Source organism: Phyllobates terribilis, unplaced genomic scaffold (assembly GCF_046119375.1).
Source record: "Phyllobates terribilis strain yellow unplaced genomic scaffold, ASM4611937v1 Scaffold_3__8_contigs__length_932513732, whole genome shotgun sequence".
Taxonomy (NCBI): Eukaryota; Metazoa; Chordata; class Amphibia; order Anura; family Dendrobatidae; genus Phyllobates; species Phyllobates terribilis.
In genome coordinates, this window is record NW_027362763.1 from 550,038,917 (window position 1) to 550,061,761 (window position 22,845).

The window sequence follows — 22,845 nt, forward strand, 5'->3', positions numbered from 1 at the left end:
TGCTGCCGCTGCTCTGGACTCCAGCGTCGCGGCGGCGTTGTCCCGCTCTGCGCTGCCTGTGACAGCACTCGGGAGGGCGCGGTGTAAAGACGTCACCGCGCCCTCTGACCTGAGACATCACAGGAAGCGCAGAGCAGGAAGACAGCGGATCTGCGGAGGCACGGGGAGAGGTAAGTATCCGCCTGCCGGGGCCCTGAGCAAGAGGGGGGGAAGGGTGGGCAATGGCACCGCTCTCCTCTCCTCCGCCCATAGCCCGGCGGGCTGGATGAAAGTCCGCGGGCAGTAGTTTGAGGATCCCTGGCCTAGATCCTTACATCAGGAACAGAACAGACATTTATAGGACATTTCAGAACTTTCCCAAATTCTTATGACAACTTTTACAGTACGTCCTGCACTGAACTACTGTACGAAATTTATTATATATTTTAGAAGTCGGAGTCAGTCCATTTTATACCAACTCTAGAAAAAATGGACACAGACTCCGACTCCACAGCCCTGCTCTAGAGCGCAGGCTAAATGTGATCCAAAATGTTATGTAAAGTGTTCCCAATAAAGCCATCAACTCAATCCACAAATCCAGTTTTGTGCACCTGTGAAAAGGACACCATTGAACAGAGGTCAGACAGAGTCCAGAGTAACTCTGCTGCCTCATTACAGTGAATGGATCCTTCAGGGATTTCATCTGAATTACATCATTTGGACATTTAAATGGAAACCCCGATATAAGTGCTCAGTGTAGAGTGCAGGACAATTCAAAAAGTTATGTAAAAGGTTCCCAATAAAAGCTTCAACTCAAACCACAAAAAGAGGCCCCACTCAGGTCCGTCATCTGTCAATGGAAATATAGGGGACTTCCACGTTACTGGTAGTACAAAGGCTTTGGAAAAGTGAAATGGCTCCTTGTCCCCCTAAAAGAAATCCAACAAATTCTGCACTTCCCAAATCCTAATGCCGCCCTCCCTACTGAGCCCCAGTGTGCCTAAAAAGCAGTTAGCATCCACGTTTGGCATTTCTATAGCGATGAGAGCCCGCCTAATTTATGGGGTTCATGTCTGCAGAAGCAAGAGCTAGGCACAATGTACGGGCACTACAATAGCAGATTCACAATTTTCACTCAGCAATATCCACTGCTATTGTTTCTGGAAAACACCCATGGAGTCAAAATCATCACTACTCCTGTACATAAATTCCCAAAGGAGTATCATTTCAAAAATGTGGTCACGTGAGGGGGGATTCTGCTCTTCCTGCACTTAGCATCTCTGTATATGGAGTCAGCATACCATTTTAGAAAAATCTGCGCTCCAGGAGGCAAATAGCGCTCCGTCCCTCCTGAGTCTTGCCTTGTGGCTAAGCAGTATTGTACAGCCACATATGGGGTATTTCCACATTCAGCAGAAATTGTGGGACACATTTTGGTGCCATTTTTACCCATTTTCCTATGTGAAAATGTAAAACCTGGGGATAAAACAAAATTTTTGCGGTAAAAATGTAATTATTTTTTCTTCACTGCCCAATGGTATAAAATTCTGTGACACCTGTGGTATCAATATGATCACTGCACCCCTAGATGAGTTCATTGAGAGGTGTAGTTTGTAAAATGTGGTCACTTCTAGGGGGGTGGGAAGGGTTCTGCTGTTCTGGCACCTCAGGGGCTCTCTCAGTGGGTCATAGCATCCTCAAACCATAACAGTAAAACCTGCACTATAATATGGCACGCCTTCCCTTTGCACTGTGCCTGAAAAGTATTTCCCTATTATATTTAGAGTATTGGAGTATTCAGGAGAAATTGCATAACAAACTTAGGTCCATAACACGTAACATAGAAAAATTAAAAACTTGGGGCTGAAACATTTTAGTGGTAAAAAACTTTTTAAAACCCTTTTGTTCTTAAAAGCCACCATATATGTATGGCATGATGATGTCAGCTGTATATCATAGCAGACAGACAATGTATAAGAATGGTCCCGGCACTCACGTGTTGAATAAACAGCATTTAATCCAGCACACACAGAGATCCAATTAGACATTTCAGCCCATCCCAGGCTTTTATCAATAATTACTGATGAAAGCCTGGGATGGGCTGAAATGTCTAATTGGATCTCTGTGTGTGCTGGATTAAATGCTGTTTATTCAACACATGAATGCCGGGACCATTCTTATATGATCAATATTCACACCAAATGTCGACGACTTACCCCTTAGATACACTGTCAGTAGTGACATAGTAGTGACAGTGGTATTTAGATGGTTATTTGAGAGAGGGAACACCATCTTTAAGCCTATCGGCACCCAGCAAATGCAGGTTACCGGTACTTGCCATAACAAACTGAGGCCAGACCTTCAGGTCAGTCAGCTATGGTGGCCTGTAAGGCCCTGCACTAAGCAGAGTTGAACAGGTGAAGTGTCAGTGTAAAACTCACAGGTCTAGTATCCTGCAATACAGAAGTATTGCAGGATATTAGATCAGCGATCATATATGAACACTGTAGAAAAAAAATACGAGAAATTTAGATTTTTATTTATAATGACCCACAAAAAAAAATTAAATAAAGAGTGATCAAATGGTATCACTGAAAACATCATCTCGTCTCGCAAAGAATACGGCCTGTCAACTTCAAATTTTTCCTATGTGCAGCCCACTTACCCAGCCAAGTTTGAGACCCCTAGTCTAGATAGTATAAATACAATTCATGTACTCAATGTTCACATAGATCTTATTGTTTCCACAGTGCTGTTTAATATTTTTGAGCTTGTTGACTAGTTGTTGGCATACAAGTCTAGTTAATTTTGTAGTATAATCTCTAATAGCTGAAAGTTTCATTTTTTTATTATTCAATTTTTTTTGCATTGTGTGTGCTAAACAAATCATAAAATAAACACAAACATCTATAAAGAAAAAAGTTATATCTAAATCAAATAAACTATATGTAGTTTTTACCTACATTGCCGTTCTTTGCCGCAGAAGAATTATCTAGGTAAATATATCCACCAATAATGTTTAGCTGAATTCTCAGGAGCACAACAAGCATACAGGCACTGTACACTGCGACAATACTTCTAGTAAAACCTGTGAATGACAGAGAAAGACCACCATGAAAACAAACATTTATATGTCTGCACTCTCATAGCACTCATAGACAACTACAGGACACATTTATTTTTGCTGGTTGACTGCCTTTCTTTCAGTACTATGTTTCTTTAGTCTAGTTAAAAAAAAATACTATTGATACTATTTCACTTTTATAAGCAATTCTTTAAGTGTATTTCCTCACTGGAGTTAACGTGGATACAAATAACACAAAGCGGCGTGCTGGAGTCGGAGGAGCCTGACTTATTAAGAAACCACAAGTCTTTAGGAATCAGGCACATCTGAACAGGAAACAGGAACACAATTCAGCAAAATCTGGTAAATTCTGCTGCAGATATTGTTGCAGGAAAGGTGTGGATTTTTCGCCCATTACACCCCATGCATTACAAATGGTGATTCAGTCATTGATATCCACAGGATAAACTGACATGCTGTGAAACAGCTCCACAGTGCATGGGTGAGAATGCTTATAATCTCACTCATCCCTGTAGTATACAGCGGGTTTTCTGCATAAAGATATGGAGCGGAAAATCCAGTCGAAACAACGTGGGGATGTGTGATAAAGGGTTGGAAAGTATAAGATATCACTTTCTTTTTTTTTTACTAGTTTTGGCCTTAAAAAACTACAGGAAACCCTATGTCATGGTCAGAATGCTTCTTCCTATGAGATTATTACTGCTTGTATCTCCTCTATGCAATTAAGGTTGCTTACCTGTATGTATGTTGCATATTTTTACGCTGCAATTCTATTTATTTATTGACTAAAATGTAGTGTGGGGTGATTAGGGGCACTAACCAAAAACCCACAATGTCTGTCCGCCATCTCATCCTTCTTCTCTGCCAGATTTCTAAAACTCAACATGGATAAAACAGAGTTCATCATCTTTCCACCCTCTCATTCACATCCCCCATATGACCTATCCATCAACGTCAATGGCTGTTCACTCTCCCCAGTTCCACAAGCTCGCTGCCTTGGGGTAACCCTGGACTCTGATCTCTCCTTCAAACCACATATTCAAGCCCTTTCCACTTCCTGCCGACTCCAACTCAAAAATATGTCCCGGATCCTTGCATTCCTCAGCAAAGACTCAGCAAAAACACTAGTGCGTGCCCTCATCATCTACCGCCTCGTCTACTGCAACCTCCTGCTCTGCGACCTCCCTTCCAACACTCTTGCGCCCCTCCAATCTATCCTAAACTCTGCTGCTCGACTAATCCACCTGTCCCCCCGCTATTCCCCGGCTTCCTCCCTCTGTCAATCCCTTCACTGACTCCCCATTGCCCAGAGACTCCAGTTCAAAACCCTAACCATGGCATACAAAGCCATCCACAACCTGTCTCCTCCATATATCTGTGACCTAGTCTCCCGGTACTTACCTGCACGCAACCTCCGATCCTCACAAGATCTCCTTCTCTACTCCCCTCTTATCTCCTCTTCCCACAATCGCATACAAGATTTCTCCGATGCATCCCCCCTACTCTGGAACTCTCTACCCCAGCATATCAGACTCTCGCCTACCGTGGAAACCTTCAAAAGAAACCTGAAGACCTACCTCTTCCGAAAAGCCTACAACCTGCAGTAACCACCGCACCACCACATTACTGCATGACCTCCTCTACCCTCACCTACTGTATCCTCACCCATCCCTTGTAGATTGTGAGCCCTCGCGGGCAGGGTCCTCGCTCCTCCTGTACCAGTCGCCGACTCGTTTTGTTAAGATTATGTAAATGTTTTTGCTATGTATATCCCTATCACATGTAAAGCGCCATGGAATAAATGGCGCTATAATAATAATAATTTTTACACAGCAAGCATGAACTCACAAGACCCACAATCCCTAGGAAAAATGGAGCAGTCACAGACTGAGTGCAGTAAGGATAGCGTATGTACCTGCCACATGCACAAAGTAGCCATAGGAATAAAAAATGATTTTTTTTTGCACAAAACTGGTCTCAAAGTGACAATGAAGCTCCCTGTTGAAGAAATCCGCCATTTTCCAAAATGCGTTGGTTGCTTGTGGTCCACAAAGGCAATCGAACTGACTAGATTGACGTCCCTCATGCTGATCGTGGAAATGGTGGAAGTGAGAGGAGACCCTACCAGCTGGAGCGCTCCATCACACTGAATGCTAGGAACTGGGCCCTGTCTTCTGTCCACATCATCAGAGAATTATTCCTTTATCTATCAAAACCAAATCTGACTGCTACGATATTTAGGTATTGTTGTCCTCTTCTTTATCATTCTTCAGTCACGTTACTTACATAGTTTTTTTCATATATGCCATTGGATTAGTGAATAATATCGTAAGGCTGCTTTTCACATATAGACATATAGATTTATTTCTGCTCACACTTATCCTCTAACTTTGAGACCAGTCTTCGGAATTGTGCAGAAAACAACATTTTTTTTTGCATTTTTTCATAGGTTTACTACTATATGATTACATTTATGATATTTTCCTAATGGCTCAGGTTACTGACACACTATCATGGAACTCTGCTTTGTTTTATGTGATGAATATTCTTCCTTACATGTGGTTTTAAATGAGTTTCAAGCAATATAGATTAATAAATCTGTTTAATATCTATATGTAAAGTCCATTCTCTATGGCAAATCTTTCAGTTTGATTACAATAAAATAAAGCTTCAACAAATGAACACAGAAAAATGCATTCATAATTCAGGCAGTATTTTATCATAAAAATGCATTAAATAAAAGTCTTTGGTCTGGATTTAGTTTTTTAGCTACACATCTGGCGTAACACACTTTAAAAAGTTTGTGCAACGCGAGGTTGCGCAGAAATTTTGCGACTTTTTCACACTAGTTTCGGGCCAGCTCTGACAAAATAGGCGGAGCTGGGGCAAGACTCACTTGTCTAATTCATGACAAGTTGAGGCGCACCTTACGCCACCAATCTTACTCCAGTTTACAACTGGAATAATATTTGGGCCAAGGTGCATGCCGCTTTTAAGAAGTGTCTGATTCATTAAGAGAAGTGCGCCGCTTAATAAATCAGGTGCCTCCAACTCAAAACACACGCTTATCAAGACTGGCAGTCTTTTGTCGTTCAATAAAATATGCAAAAAGGGGCTGAGGCCCAACCAGATACATTTTTCAATCCATTATCAACTTCTGTGCAGATATGGTGTTGTCTTGGGCTCTTGGACTTCTATAGTGGATCAAGGCAGAATCCACAACTCACATGCAGGACATCATATCTATCAGGATGCACAATTTCAAGACAAGTATGACACTATTTCTTTTGAAAAGTAAGCAAATGTAGGATGAAATCTAACTTACTAATAATCTTTAGATCTTCCCATATTTCTATCTTATTTGATGGTCTGCAGAACAAAAAATGTATATTAAGGTTATAATAAATACATGAAACATTGAAAAGGGTCACCAAAATTCCATTATATATGCACTAATATATTACTTACTCTTATGAAGTGTAATTAGTTGTTTGCCACCAACAGACACACAATCTGCGTCACATGAAAGTAACATGGACCAGGTACCCTTGATTAGGCAGAGAAAAGAAATGCTGCAAACGCTCTGCAGGGCCCTTTGTATGTGAACGTTAAAAAGACAAGTGTGTACAAGGTGATTGATTCTCCCAGCAATAAAAGGGGATTTCTTGAGCTTGCCACAAAAATCAGGGGACCCCACAGATGAGTGATGTTTCAGCCTAGCAAGGTGCTGTAACCTAGGATCATGGGTTCTTTGGCTGTTACTGCTGGGGTAACCATTCACAGAAAACATATTTTTCCTGCAGTGACACATCAATTGACATCAATTGATCTGCCGGACCTATTTCCCTTGCTAATCAGGGGTCCCTAAGCTGCCCCTAATTAGTGGCCACAGATTTCAGACCCTCACTAATCAGAATATTCAAAGAACATTCAAAGATAAGAGAACTCCTCAAAATACAAATTGCTTCAAAACACCACTACTTTATTTTATGATATAAGAAGAAATGTAACTTTCTACAGTAAGTGATCAAATAAAAGGCTTCATCAAGATCCTTAAACTTAACTTGTGCTTCAATGAGTCTTCACATGTCTACTAAAGATCTGTAAGTTTCTTATAAATTAATGCCATTAAGAATACCTGTTTTTCAGCAGACTTGTTAGGCTTTCTGAATTCAGCTGTTGCATTAAAGCCTCTCTCAGAGGCGGGAGCATTGATAATACTACAAAGAAAAAGAAAGAATAGTGATGGTTGCCAATAAGCTGACATGCAAGAGATTCAATCTGTGTTATGTAATGTTACCATACTGAGATCGGATGACACTGAATCACACAGTCATAATAATAAAGTCCTATTGGTTTTATCTCCATCTTCCTGGACAATGCAACTATGCGGAGCTTGGACCTTCTGGTTTCAGCAGCACCTCTACGACTACCCATTTGCAGATTCTTTGTATGTTTTAAGATCCTCTTTTTAGACATCCATTTCCAAAGGAAGGTAGCACCTGACACCTGTACGTATCTGTACTATGTATATTCTATGTATAACTTGTCTCTTCTCTTCTTGTAATCATATGATTATAGGGAAATATGTCACTGACACACAACATCTAACTTAAAGGTCTGATTGGCATTTCAACTTGTGGCAGTGTCCCTTTGTATTTCACCCATTTGTAAGACAAAATTCCCTAATAATTTAACAACCTGTCATGTTACATGTTCTCTGGTTGCTCTCAAAATGATACTGTCTCCGTGCTTGTGCAATATATTCAGCCGCTTCTCTTTCTTGAATTTCACGGATTTTCTTTTGAGCATATTTTCCAAAAATGTACACACCTAGAGAAAAAGTTATAGAAAAATTAAGCTATTATCAGCAGCACTGCTCGCACATGATTTGAACTTATGTGTTAAGGCCAGTTTTATGAGCACAATTTTATGCCTGTAATACAACAGTATATCACAAATCTAATGACTTCAACAAACAGTATAATAGGGAACGAGGTTTCTGTAAGTTTGGAATACTAGACCTGTGGGACTTACTACCATAACCTGGGCACAAAAATATGGAGGCAGCCATTGTACCCTAATATATGCTACGTAGAAAATTGGGAATGATGGATTTCAGACCTGTCAGCAGCCTTCTCTTCCCTCTCACCCCATTGAAATACACTGTGTGCATAATTATTAGTCAATTTGTATCTCTAATAATTAATTTTATCATTGAACAACTAAAGTGCTGTTTGTCAATCCAAAAGGTTAATAAACCTGAAGCCTGAATACTTAAGATGGTAAAGGTGAGGTTTTATCTTTCTTTAGGAGAATATCTATGTGGGCATAATTATTGGGCAACTATTAGTTTGCAGAATTATCATGCAACTAAATGAAAAGCGTAATTTTTTCCCATTTCAAATGTTTATTTTCATCTGTCAAAGTGAGAATAATAACCAAACCGCTCAAAATGTACAAAAATACATACAAAAAAGTATCAGTAACCAATATAGCCCCCTTTTTTTTTTTCAATAAAAGCCATAAGCTATCGGATCCATGCAGTCTGCCAGTTTCTTAATGAGTTGACAAACTTTTTGGGTTTTGGGCAGCACCAACCACAGCCTCCCAGACTCTGTTCAGAGAAGTGTATTGTTTTCCATCACTGTAAATTTTCCACTAAGAAGGAAGGGATACAAGTTCTCAATAGGGTTTAGGTCAGGTGAGGAAGGGGCTATGTCATTATTCTTTCATCTTTAAGACCTTTTACTGGCCAGCCAAGCAGTGGAGACTTCGATGCACGCGATACAGCATTATCCTACAGAAAAATGATGGTTTTCATGAAAGATGCAGAATTTTTCCTGTACTACTGCTTGAAAAAAGTGTCTTCTAAAAAAATTGATTCAAAATCCGAAACCTACAGCCATCTTCAACCCAAAAAAGTCTAACTAGCTCATCTTTAATAACACCAGCCTATAGCAAGTTTCTGAGCAATGCAGTGAAGTTGTAATTCTGGAATAGGACAACTCTGGAGGACATCGGCTCTTGGTTGCTTCACGTTTGATTCTTCTCAAATCTTTGGCAGTTAATGTGAGTCTTTTGCGACCCTGTTGACCATTTGCAACAAAACTTTTGATGGTTCTGTGATCTTAGCAATTTCAGGAGTGCTGCATCCCTCTGTAAGACTTCAGAGTCAGTTAAATCTCCTTTTTGCCTGAGGAAAACAAGCTGTCTAACAATTCTGGACACTTTGATAAAGGGTGTTGTACCCTTAGGCTACACTCTCCCTCATTACACAAATACACATCACCTGATCTGCTTCATTCAATAAGTATTCATGTTTATACATCTTGAAGCTGGTAAATATGCAGTAAAATGATGATATGGTCAAAATACTCACTTGCCTAATAATTCTGCACACAGTGTAGACATGAATGTTCAAGTGATCCAACCATTCATATTAATAGGGAATGTCAGGGAAAGCTGTTGTCTAAGTATAAAGTCATGTCTATGGCCAGATTAGGGCTAAGTTCCCATTTCCATTTGTAAATTACATTTGTCTGTTCTGTTTAGAGGAACAGACAAATGGAATTAATGTCCAAAGCAGATCTGTTGCACTAATGAAGAAAATGGAATCAGAGGGGCTCCATTGGTTATTATGGGGTCTGCCTTGGTTCCATTATGTGTCTGTTTCAGAATGGAAAAAAAAGCACACCATGCAGAATTATCCCTGAGCTACGATTTAGTGTTTTTTTGCTCCAGGTGATCATACAGATAGGCCTGAAAAATGCATCAGTTGCCAAAAAGTGGTGCTATAAAGGAAACCTGTCAGCAGGAATATCCATGTTAAACTAAAGCTATGGGCAGTATGGCGCCGTCAAACTGATTTAATACATACCTTTAGTGTAAAAATCGGCAGCCTGGTTTTCGTTAAATCATAATGATAAATTTTGGTTTCCTCGGTGCTTTGTGTTTTGGGGCGCGACTGTGCATGCGCAGAATGACATCTCAGCTCAATGACTAGCCGAGATCTCATTCTGCGCATGCGCCACCTCCGGCAGCATTTTCCTGAAGACCGCCGGAGATCCATCTGCGCATTCGCCGGCGCCATTTTCATGAAGATTGCACCAGCGAGAATGCCGCCGAAGGCACCAACTGGAAATTCAAATTAATGGAACAGAGGCAGCGGAGGGTCCGTGGCTGAGCCCGCTGAGCTGAAGAACCTACCCACAGTACCCCCCCCAAAAAATAAGCCATCACCCAGCCCCAGCTCCCATAAAATGGAAACACTATGGGTCTAACAATGGGAAAAATAAACTAAATGTTTCGTATCTGTGTACTCGTACTGACCTGGAGAATCATATTGCCAGGTCAGTTTTAGCATTTAGTGAACACAGTAAATAAAAAAAAAACAATTGTGGAATTGAATTGCACTTTGCTTGCAACTTCACAGCACTTGAAATTTTTTTCCTGTTTTACAGTACACTATGTGGTAAAACCAATGGTGCCATTCAAAAGTACAACTCATCCCGCAAAAAATAAGCCCTCATACGATTATATTGACGGAAATCTAAAAAAGTTATGGCTCTTGGAAGAAGGGGAGGAAAAAACTAAAACGAAAAAAAAAAAAAAAAAAAAATGACCATGGTCTGGCCTTTATATTGGTTACGCAAAATGTAGAAAGTTGCAATGAATGAATAGATTCTGTACAAAGTGGCCAAGTGATTATGAGGTCCTGGTGTTTACTCTCCTTGCTACCTTTTGCCATAATAATGGACAATGGTACTTCTTCATGGACATTTTCTCCTAGTATTACCATGTATAAAACAAACATGACCCTTTATGATACTTTCTTCCAATACTCCACTGTTATAGATCTAGACCAGGGGTCTCAAACTCGGCTGGGTATATGGGCCGCACATGGAAAAAATTTGAATTTGGGGGGCCGCATTCTTTGTTCAATGTGACATTTTTAGTGATACCATTTTTTTTGTATACACCTTTTGAACATTTTTGCCGTGTTTATTTTTTTATGGCTTGGGTCGTTATGGATGTGGCGATAATAAACGTGCACTTTTTTGTGTTTACTTTAGTTTACATATAAAACAGCATTTTTAGTGCCCAATATTTTTTCATGCTTTATTTTATTTTTTATACAATTTTATTTCCCCCAATTGGCCACATACAGTAATATTGTCTTACAATTAGCATCATATAGTAATAATGGAAAACATCTTGTAGTAATGTTCCCCATCCAAGTCCCCATCTTGTACTAATGTGCCCCATCCAGGTCCCCATCCTGTGGCTATGTGCCCCATCCAGGTCCCCATCCTGTAGCAACGTTCCCCATCCTGGCGCCCATCTTGTACTAATGTGCCTCATCCAGGTCCCCATCTTGGGGCTATGTGCCCCATCCAGGTCCCCATCCTGTGGCTATGTGCCCCATCCAGGTCCCCATCTTTTGGCTCTGTGCCCCATCCAGGTCCCCATCTTTTGGCTATGTGCCCCATCCAGGTCCCCATCTTGTGGCTATGTGCCCCATCCAGGTCCCCATCTTTTGGCTCTGTGCCCCATCCAGGTCCCCATCTTTTGGCTATGTGCCCCATCCAGGTCCCCATCTTGTGGCTATGTGCCCCATCCAGGTCCCCATCTTGTGGCTATGTGCCCCATCCAGGTCCCCATCTTGTGGCTATGTGCCCCATCCAGGTCCCCATCTTTTGGCTATGTGCCCCATCCAGGTCCCCATCTTTTGGCTATGTGCCCCATCCAGGTCCCCATCTTTTGGCTATGTGCCCCATCCAGGTCCCCATCTTTTGGCTATGTGCCCCATCCAGGTCCCCATCTTTTGGCTATGTGCCCCATCCAGGTCCCCATCTTTTGGCTATGTGCCCCATCCAGGTCCCCATCTTGTGGCTATGTGCCCCATCCAGGTCCCCTCTTGTGGCTATGTGCCCCATCCAGGTCCCCATCCTGTGGCTATGTGCCCCATCCAGGTCCCCTCTTGTGGCTATGTGCCCCATCCAGGTCCCCTCTTGTGGCTATGTGCCCCCTGTGTTGTTCTTCACACACATAAAATAGAAAAAAAAAAAAGATGATTCTCACCTGTCCTCCGTTCCCTCGGCGGCCTTCCTGCAGATGTGGCCCGCAGGCACCACAGAGTCCGACCCCTTGACGATCCTGACCTGGTCCAGGAGGAGCCGCCGACAGCAGCGCTGAATTGCCGCACAGAGACTGTTTCCCAGCACTGCATTTCCAATGTCAGCCGCCGGCCAATCAGAGGCCAGCAGCTGACATCTGCATATGGCAATGACGTCATACTCGCTGCGCCGACACGCAGATATCAGCTGCTGGCCTCTGATTGGCCGGCGGCTGACATTGGAAATGCAGTGCTGGGAAACAGTCTCTGTGTGGCAATTCAGTGCTGCTGTCGGCGGCTCCTCCTGGACCAGGTCGGGATCGTCAAGGGGTCTGTGCCTGCGGGCCGCATAAAGCAGCCTCAGGGGCCGCATGCGGCCCGCGGGCCGCGTGTTTGAGACCCCTGATCTAGACACTAATCCGGTGTCTAGGGCATATTATCGTAAAGATGCAAAGTATCATCAAATGCAAATGTAACAAATCTAAGGTAATGTGAATAACTTTGTTTTAGATCTGTAGCCCAAGCAAAAGATTAGTGTAAACCTGGCCAAGAATTAACTAGTATATGCTCATATATAAGATTTGGAATTGACTGAACTTAAAGGGAACTGGTCGTGTCCAGAGATGCTATTTACATACAGATAAATAGTTAAACTACAGATTAATACTAGTAATTTGGAAGCATGGCTACAGGGAGAAAATTTACTTCCATCTTCCCTGTAGCCCCTCACTTTCAGTTATAGGGGTATGCAGGGAGCAGTTACAGTACTAATCATTCCCCAGCACTCTGAATGACAGCCTTTTTTTGCAGAATCTATGCAGAGCAAGCTGTCAATCAAAGTGCTAGGTAGTGATTACAGTCATGCTCACTGTATAGTGAGCGGTGACTAACTGGCCAACCTGATGAAAGGAAGCAAGCGGCTGCAGGGAGGATACAAGTTTGGTTTCTCTCTGTAGACATGATTCTAGTGAAGTAGGCAGTAATGATTTTAACGCCACTTACCTAGATTAACCCCATATCTGCAACTAAATAGCGGTTCTGGACAGGACAAATTCCCTTTAAAGAGATTTGGGATAAAGGTGGTGGATATGATAAATGCTGTGTACTCAGCTACTGCTACTCACCATTTCTCTGAATATTGAGATATACTAAGATATACTAATGGTTACTGAACCAGAAGTAGTGAGTATGATGCTCTACATGGTGTGCAAATTGATAGAGCAAAACTTGTTAAATGAGGGGGTCCAATCAAAAAAGGGAATTTATTAAAAAGGTGATCCGAAATACAAATTAATTTTCACACTAAATAAATCTATTTAATTCCATAATCTAATCTATTTTCTAATACACTTTGATTAAAAAAAAAATCCCTATTTGTCCCTAAATTTTTACAACTTCCTTTTCGATGATGCTTCATTTGAGAATCCCAGTGCATGCTTGGATGCTAAACAAAATGTCATCAGGGGGAAGAGGGGTCGGTCACTGCCAGTGCCCCTATCCTCTCCTTGAAATGAAGAGTCATTAGTGACCTTGGTTTCAGGGTCTGGGCTAGTCCCTGATCTGTCACTGTACAATGTGTTCAACAACAGTGCGCTCTGTCGCTGGCTCAGATCACTAGTAACGAGCCGGCAACAAAGCACTGTCAGTGCACTTTGTTTGACAGATACAAGGCTTGCAGAGACCAGAGCCACCATGCAAGTGACATAACTTGCGGTGGTGGTGCTGGTTTCTGCAAGCTGAGTATTTGTCTTACAACATGCACTGACAGTACGCTCTGTTGCTGGCTTGTTACTACTGATTGAGCCGGCAACAAATCGCACTGTCAGTAAGATCACCAGTGACGCTTCATTTCAGGGAGGAGATAGGGTGGCCCCCGGTGACGTTTTATTTGAGTATCTCAGGATGCACTAGGATTTTTAAATGAAGCGTCATCAAAAAGGAAGTTATAAAAAAAAAACAGTTATGTAGTGGTGTAGTTAGGGAAGAATATGGAATGTTTAATTAAAATATATTAGAAAATAGATTAGATTATGGCATTAAATAGATAGGCATTTAGGAAGAAAAGTAATTTGTATGTCAGACCACCCCTTTAACACTTGAGGAATTCAGCTAGGACTGAGGAAGACGCTAACTGAGCAGTTTTCATCTAAAGAAAATTACCTCCAGCGAATGCACCAAAAATGATGAATTTTCTTTTATGACGCTTTAAGAAATTCCAAACAGAAAGCATGGCTAAGGTAAGGCAGACCTGTAATGTAACAAAAAAGAACATCTAAAAACAGAATTACTAGGCTGCACTAAGGCAATATACTGTGGTAAAGCTATGAATATAACATTAGAAATACTAATGTCAAACAGTGGAAAAGTGACTTAATGGTGATACTAGATTTGTCTTCCTACTGGTGTACTGTGTACTAGAAGACACAAGATAAGAATTCTAGAAAATTGGGCAACACAAAACCAGAGTACACCGCTAGCCCAGTGTCTTCTAGTACAAGACGTGTACTATGCACATTTGCCTCTTATGGGCCCCAATAATGGTAATTTCCCTGATAGTTCAGGCAGTGCTGGTTTTCATCCTCCAGTCTCAAGTTGGACCCAAATAAAGACCAAAGTAACGTCGTATTTACCTTCAGTACGCCAACTGTTATAATACTACAACCCCCAACATTATCAGACAGCCCATGCTCTTCATGGAATGCTGTGAGTTGTAGTGCCATAAGCTGCCGATCCCTGGTCTAGAACAGGCCTACAGGGCACACTAGATTATAGTTACAGAACAGATGGGTGAGGGGGATCTAGATCACTGATCTACAGAAACCGCTATGTGCCAGAAGGCATCATGATGGGGTGATGTAAGGTATGCAGGACAGCAAAGTGCTGGGGCCTGAACTTAACCACTAGAGGCATGTTTTGGGCAGGTGGGCTTATTAAATAAAGGCATTTATGAATTTGTAATAGAATGTTCTGGAAACCATACAGCCATAGGTGACATACATCACCACCAACCTCCCTGTCCGCTGATAATTACTAAACAATTCTATAAAGCCATAAGGAGCACAACCCCCATACAACGTGACAGAAGCAGGTGCAGAGGCCACCACATGAATACTACGCCGCAGCAATGGAGGCGGGGGTCCCTAGTACAGACATGCCAGGTGTCACCCAGGGGCCTTACAGCCACCAGCTCCAATATCAGTGCACCAGGATATGTGCTCCGTCATCTATACGAGTCCATACTCAGCTATCAGCCGGCGCGTTCCGCCTCCCCGGGACAGAAACAAGGGAGCACAGCGCATCCGACAAGCAGTTCCTCCAGCTACAAGGAGCGCGCTTCCTGGTTCCGGGGTAACACGTGACCGGCGTGTATCCGTGTAGGTGAGTGGCAGATGATGTGGGGCTATTGCAGGGGTGTAGTGAACGTGCCCAGTTGGCTGAACCTACAATGTACGGGCTCCTCCAGTGCACAGTGTGCCCACCACGTCCTAATCCGGGACAGACACGGTGTACAGCATAGTGACATAGGCTCTGCCTGCACCTGTGATCAATGTCTTTGGCCATGTTCGCACATTCAGTATTTGGTCAGTATTTTACCTCAGTATTTGTAAGCCAAAACCAGCAGTGGGTGATAAATGCAGAAGTGGTGACGTGTTTCTATTATACTTTTCCTCTGACTGTTCCCTCCTGATTTTGACTTACAAATACGGAGGTAAAATACTGACCAAATGCTCAACGTGTGAACGTTGTCTTTATTATTATTAAATATTTATATAGCGCCATTAGGTTCCATGGCGCTTTACAAGTGTAGGGGCAGACAGGGACACGAACATGAAACATCGAACGAGGCGCACTGGTACAGTAGGGCAGGGGATCCTGTCCACGAGGGCTCACAGTCTATAGGGGGTGGGTGGGGAGACAGGAGGAAGGGGAGAGGAGATGGTGTAGTGGATGGGTCTCAGTGTGGGCTGTAGGCCTGAAGGAAGAGGTGGGATCTTTAGGTTTTTCTTGAAGGTTCCCAGGTTAGGGGAGTGTCGGATGTGATGGGGGAGAGAGTTCCAGAGTATGGCGGATGCACTAGAGAAGTCTTGTAGGCGGTTGTGGGAGGAGGATATGAGAGGGGAGAAGAGGAGAAGTTCTTGAGAGGAGCGAAGATCGCGCGGGGGGACATGTCTGGAAACCAGGTCGGAGATGTAGGGAGGGGACAGGTTATGTATGGCCTTGTATGTTAGGGTTTTGAACCATGATCGCAGGGCAATGGGGAGCCAGTGAAGGGGGAGGCGGGGGTGAAACGGGGAGATAGGTGGATGAGTCCGGCAGCGGAATTGAGGATGGTGCGAGGGAGGAAGCGGGGAGGCCAGTGAGCAGGGGGTTGCAGTAGTCGAGACGGGAGATGATGAGGGCGTTGTTTATCAGACAGTAATGGACTTGTTCGTTGTGCACTTGAACCAAATTAGAAAAAATGGCGACCAATAGAAGTATACCATATTAGATGCGGAACAGTGATTTCTCCTACACGCGCCTATCCACATTCCTGTCCTGTATCCACGGCTGTGCCTGATCCGGCTTTGCATGAAAAAAAGAAAGCTTCTAGCAACAAGTTAGTGAAAAGCAGATGGCATTGACGTCTTTTTTTGTGCACACAGAGATTTTTGAGGAGTCTTCTATCTGAATCGCTGAAAAAAAAAATGCTTCTAAGGCTCCTGCCTTTTATTTCTGTTGTAAAACTACTTTGCCGTCTATACGTTCAGTCTTTTGAGCGTTTTTCTTCCATTTCAGGCTTTGAAAACACCCGGTGGGAAAATAGAAAATGCATGTGACTTCTATGAATCTGCACCCAATGGGAAACGCTCCAAAGAAGCACTGTCCAATCAAAGGGCTGCAAAAAATGCTTCTGGAAAAACTTCCAAATAACTCTTGAAAAACTCCTTTAGGAAACTAAAAAATTCCACAAATGAGTATTTCATGAAGCATTTTTCACTATAAAACTAGTTTTTGAAAACCTAAAAGAAACTCAATGTAAACTTACCGTAAGGCTATGTTCACACTAGGCGTTTTTTTCAGCTTTTTTTCTTTCTGCAGCAAAACTTGATCTCTTCCCAGGAGGCTTGTTAAGGATTTTGCTTGGTTTTCTTGCTGTGTTTTTTGTTCATTTTTTATTTTTATGCATGTACGTAAAGTTCAGTGAAAGAATTATTTTTATTTTTTTTTTTATTTTTTTTTAATTTCATCAGGGTTTGGCACAAAAAACGCTGAAAAAACTGACACCTGCGTTTTTTGTTGCGTTTTTTCACCACCATTACTTCCAATTGGTGAAAAACACTGAAAAACTCTGAACAAACACTGAAAGAAGTGACATGTTCTATTCTGCAAAAAAAAATGCAAAGCGCAAAATACTGATCAAATAAAAACCAAGCTGTGTACATGAGATTTCTGGAATCTCATAGACTTTGCTGGTAATGTAAAACGCTGCTGAAAATTTTGTGTTTTTTTTATGCAATGTGTGAACATAGCCTAAGGGTCTGATTCACACCTAGCAGCGTTGCTGCATTTCTTCCATGTGGAAATAAATGCAGCAGTTTACAGAAGCAGGAAAATTATTATCGTGCTATTTATTCCATGGCACTTTATATGTGAAAAAGGGTATACATAATAATAGACGTACAATCATCATGAACAATACAAGTCACAGACTGGTATAGGAGGAGAGAGGACCCTTCCCACAAGGGCTCACAGTGCGATTTCTGAAATACCCACTCAATTGAATGCATAAAAAAATAATGCTGGTAATGTATGCTGTAAAGTAGCACTGTGTGAACATACCCTAAAAGGCTGTTCATAAAAAAGACTGACCTGAGAAAACACCAATAGTATATACTGGGACAGGTTTACTAAAGCTGTGTAACGTTTTGACAGTAGAGTCTAAAAATGTGTGGATCACGCTGTCTGGTAAGTTCAACTTTAGACCGTCTAGGCTAATTTTCCATAATATGTTAGCTTACTATGGTCCAGAAAGCTTCACCAAATTGTGATGCAATTTTGTCTCTTTGTCTCACATACCTGATTTAGGCCACGTCATTCTCTTTGCCCACTGTGATAGGACACATCCTTTATTAATCTGCATCAGATGCCCCTGAGGAACTATCCACAATGCAAAGGGTGAATTCTGCACACCACTCCTTGGTTCACCTAGATTGGCACATCTTTCCTTATTTGTGTATAGGGAAAGTCCCTCAGTGAAGGTGACGTTGGTAGGAACCTTCCCAGATGACTCTTCTCTTCGTTCCCGGCTCCTCTAAAATTCTGCCGCATTTCAGTAAACCATAGATGCCTGCAATAAGGGAGCATATCTCTGTTCCATGTTGCTCATGGTTTCTTTAGACATAATATCATTTTCTTCTTTTAGTGCATATTAAATGAAAGAATGAATACCGCAGAGATGACTGACGAGATGAAGACATGGATGGACCAAGCCTTTCATATGGTATGGAGTGAGAAGGGCATCCTTATTAAGGGCTCACATTTGCGTGGAAATAATCAGTCACATTCTCATCCAGGAGAGTGGGATGATTTTTTCTTGCTTGTCCTCCTTGTGCTGTCCATATACCATCCATCTTTTACAGGACAATGTACAGTTTCCTATGTTAATGTATCCGTAAAATTGGATGTCACTCTGATGGTCCATATGCCATGCGTTTTTTTTTTTGTTTTGTTTTTCTCCCCCCTCCCTCACACACATCTAATTTCAGAGTGAAATTGCAGCATGTTGCAATTTTTTTTTCCTCAGTCTGATTCCAGCTGAGGAAAAACTCGCAGATCAGCACTGCTTCATTTTTTAAAATCACATTGCACTCGGGAGGAGGAGCGAGGCCTCAAATGAATCCTCACATGTGTTAAGTTATTGGTATCCCCTTGAGGAAGATCCCAGTTTGGCTTACTGTTTTCAACATGTTTTTTTTTAGAGGCTACCCATCGCTAGCTGGCAGTACCTGGACCCTGCACCGTCTTATTGAGGCTCACCTAGATCATCATTTTATGTTGCGCTATGATCAGTGTTCCTGGAGTGCACTGATGCTGGGTGTTTGCCGCCATTATGGCTGTAAAAAAACTGAGAACAGTTAATTTTCAGTCTAGATGCTGTTGTCCGATGCTTAATAGAGATCACTGATTTTGTCTCTTGTTAATGATTTCCTTTTTTGTCTTTAAGTATTCATACCCAATGAAGTTTTTCACGTTACACCCACAAACTTAAATGTGTTTCTTTTGAATTTTATGTGATATACCAACACTAAATAACAAGTATTTGTGAAGTGTAAAGGAAATGATACATGGTTTTCTAAATATTTTAAAAATCAAAATCTGAATATTGTGACGTACATTTGTGTCCTGTGGACAGATTCTCCCACCTGAGCTGTGGATCTCTGCAGCTCCTCCAGAGTGACCATGGGCCTCTAAGCTGCTTCTCTAATTAGTGCTCTCCTTGATTGAGATGTCAGTTTAGGTGGACAGCCATGTCTTGGTAGGTTTGCAGTTGGTCCATACTCCTTCCATTTTTGGATAATGCAGTGCTCCATGAGATGTTTAGAGCTTGGGCTATTTTTTTTTTATATAACCTAACCCTGCTTTACTGTTCTCCACATCTTTATGTCTGGTGTGTCCCTTGGTTTTCATGATGCTGGTTGATCCCTATTAATCTCAAACAAACCTCTGAGGCCTTCACAGAACAGCTGTAGTTATACTGAAAATAAATTACATACCGGTGGACTCAATTTAATAATTATGTGACTTCTAGAAGCAATTGATCACTCAGAATTTTATTTGGGGGCATCAGAGTACAGGGAGCTGAATACAAACGCATATCACAATTTTCAGATTTTTATTTTTACATTATTAGAAGAACATGTATCATTTCTTTTACACTTCGCAAATACTTGCTTTGTGTTGGTATATCACACAAATATATTTTATTAAGATTTTAAGTTTGTGTGTAATGTGAAAAAATGTGAAAAGGTTCACGGGGTATGAATACTTTTTCAAGCTATTGTATTTTAGTTGCACACAATTTATTAATGGATGATTTTTCATCTATGCACAGGCTCAAGATGCCTTGGATAATGGTGAAGTCCCTGTTGGATGTCTCATGATCCATGACAATCAGATTGTGGGGCAAGGAAGAAATGAAGTTAACGAAACAAAAAACGTATGTTTAGACACTATCACAAAATTTACATCAATCAATTTATACATTAATAATACACTAGTTGAAAACTACTGATAATGTTCCCTATATTAACAAGAGGACTATACAATTATGAGAATGGAGCAACATTCATCAAGAGTTATTTCAACTTAGCTCCCTACATGCTACAGGGTGCATACTAAAATCTCAGATTCACTCTGAACTGCAAATGAAACTGTGTAAAAGGAGACTAGGAATGAGTCAGTGCATAGAAAGCTCACTCATCTGCCGAGCACCAGGAGCATAATCGCTCTTTATTTCTCCAGCACTAAAGCTAATGCTGTTTAGTCTACAATGGATATTGTCTACACTATGAACACCAATCATACAGTACATTGTGGATTCCTGAAGTCAGAGTAGATCTAAGGAGAAGAGTTTTTATCTGCTGGAAAGGGGTTAAAGGTAATTTGTCACTAGGTTGTAGTACTACCACATCTGAGAGCTGCATGATGTTGTGGCAGAGACCCTGATTCCACTGATGTGTCACTTACTGGGTTGCTTGCTGCATTTTTTTATAAAATCACTGTTTTTATCTGGTGCAGATCTACCAGTTCTCTGAAGGCTGAGCTCTGTATAACTCCACCCACACCACTGATTGGCAGCTTTCTGTGTATGCTGCATAGACCAAAAGCTTTCAATCAGTGGTGGGAATAGGGTTATACAGAGCTGATGGATATGGAGGACTACCTGGCAGCAGGATTACTAGTCCTGTAGTCAGGGGCGGGCTGGGCTTGGGGCCAGAGGGGCAAGTCAGGGGCTGGCTGGGCTTGGGGCCAGAGGGGCAAGTGCCCACCCCGCAGCAGCAGTTGCGTGCTGCCCGGCCGCCTGCTGCCTAGAAGACAGCTAATGGCACTGTACTTTAACCGTGTACAAGTGCCAGCCTGGCCATCCCTGTATTGTAGAGACGCCCACACTGTACACTGCTTCCTCGTGGGAGACTGGAGATGCGCTTGAGAGAAGAGGTCTGCACAGGCCCGAGGCTGGAGGTCAGGGACAGGGCCGGAGGCTGGAGGTCAGGGACAGGGCCGGATCCTGCATCTTGTGTCAGTGGAGGCTCTGAAGCACAGTGTGATGATTTATTGCACCAGTTTGAACTTTCATGTAGCTCAGGTCGCACTGTCAGTGGGAGTCATCAGCTCCAGCGTCACCCGATCTGCAAGAAAGTTCAAACTGCAGCAATAACTCACAATGAACCTCAGACACCAGTATACAGGGTAATCCAGCATTGACTGATCCTGAGATCCTGAGCCTGGTTCATCATATACAGTTATATGAAAAAGTTTGGGCACCCCTATTAATCTTAAGCTTAATGTTTTTTAAAAATTGGTGTTTTTGCAACAGCTATTTCAGTTTGATATATGCAATAACTGTTGGACACAGTAATGTTTCTGCCTTGAAATGAGGTTTATTGTACTAACAGAAAATGTGCAATCTGCATTCAAACAAAATTTGACAGGTGCATAAGTATGGGCACCCTTATCATTTTCTTGTTTTAAATACTTCTACCTACTTTTTACTGACGTACTAAAGCACTTTTTTTGGTTTTGTAACCTCATTGAGCTTTGAACTTCATAGCCAGGTGTATGCAATCATGAGAAAAGCTACTTAAAGGGGACACTTGCAAGTTGTTCTCCTGTTTGAATCTCCTCTGAAGAGTGGCATCATGGGCTCCTCAAAACAACTGTCAAATGATCTGAAAACAAAGATTATTCAACATAGTTGTTCAGGGGAAGGATACAAAAAGCTGTCTCAGAGATTTAACCTGTCAGTTTCCACTGTGAGGAACATAGTAAGGAAATGGAAGAACACAGGGACAGTTCTTGTTAATGCCAGATGTGGCAGGCCAAGAAAAACATCAGAAAGGCAGAGAAGAAGAATGGTGAGATCAGTCAAGGACAATCCTCAGACCACCTCCAGAGAGCTGCAGCATCAACTTGCTGCAGATGGTGTCACTGTGCATCGGTCAACTATACAACGCACTTTGCACAAGGAGAAGCTGTATGGGAGAATGATGTGAAAGAAGCCGTTTCTGCAAGCACGCCACAAACAGAGTCGGCTGAGGTATGCAAAAGCACATTTGGAGAAGCCAATTTCTTTTTGGAAGAAGGTCCTGTGGACTGATGAAACCAAGATTGAGTTGTTTGGTCATACAAAAAGGCGTTATGCATGGCGGCAAAAAACACAGCATTCCAAGAAAATCACTTGCTACCCACAGTAAAATTTGGTGGAGGTTCCATCATGCTTTGGGGCTGTGTGGCCAATGCCGGCACCAGGAATCTTGTTAAAGTTGAGGGATGCATGGATTCCACTCAGTATCAGCAGATTCTTGACAATAATGTTCAAGAATCAGTGATAAAGTTGAAGTTACGCAGGGGATGGATCTTTCAGCAAGACAATGATCCAAAACACCGCTCCAAATCTACTCAG

General features: G+C 42.0%; 2 protein-coding genes across 5 annotated transcripts in view; one reads left to right on the forward strand and one right to left on the reverse strand.

Moving 5' to 3' along the window:
- The window catches only part of PEX3 (peroxisomal biogenesis factor 3), a 50,567-nt gene extending 34,995 nt beyond the window's left edge, over nt 1-15,572 (reverse strand). Inside the window, exons 1-6 of one of the 3 annotated variants that reach the window (XM_073671375.1) lie at nt 15,423-15,572; nt 14,343-14,430; nt 7,766-7,897; nt 7,203-7,284; nt 6,390-6,433; nt 2,943-3,067 (exon numbers count right to left, since the gene is read on the reverse strand). In XM_073671375.1, the coding sequence (XP_073527476.1) occupies nt 2,943-3,067; nt 6,390-6,433; nt 7,203-7,284; nt 7,766-7,897; nt 14,343-14,412 (453 nt within the window). In that variant the 5' untranslated portion in view covers nt 14,413-14,430; nt 15,423-15,572. Of the gene's footprint in view, nt 1-2,942; nt 3,068-6,389; nt 6,434-7,202; nt 7,285-7,765; nt 7,898-14,342; nt 14,431-15,333 lie in introns of all 3 variants that reach the window. The other 2 variants (XM_073671376.1, XM_073671377.1) reach the window with 2 other exon arrangements.
- The window catches only part of ADAT2 (adenosine deaminase tRNA specific 2), a 28,091-nt gene continuing 20,726 nt past the window's right edge, over nt 15,481-22,845 (forward strand). The window contains exons 1-3 of one of the 2 annotated variants that reach the window (XM_073671379.1): nt 15,481-15,560; nt 18,586-18,663; nt 20,275-20,379. In XM_073671379.1, coding sequence (XP_073527480.1) covers nt 18,604-18,663; nt 20,275-20,379 — 165 coding nt within the window. In that variant the 5' untranslated portion in view covers nt 15,481-15,560; nt 18,586-18,603. Of the gene's footprint in view, nt 15,561-18,585; nt 18,664-20,274; nt 20,380-22,845 lie in introns of those variants that run through there. The other variant, XM_073671378.1, reaches the window with a different exon arrangement.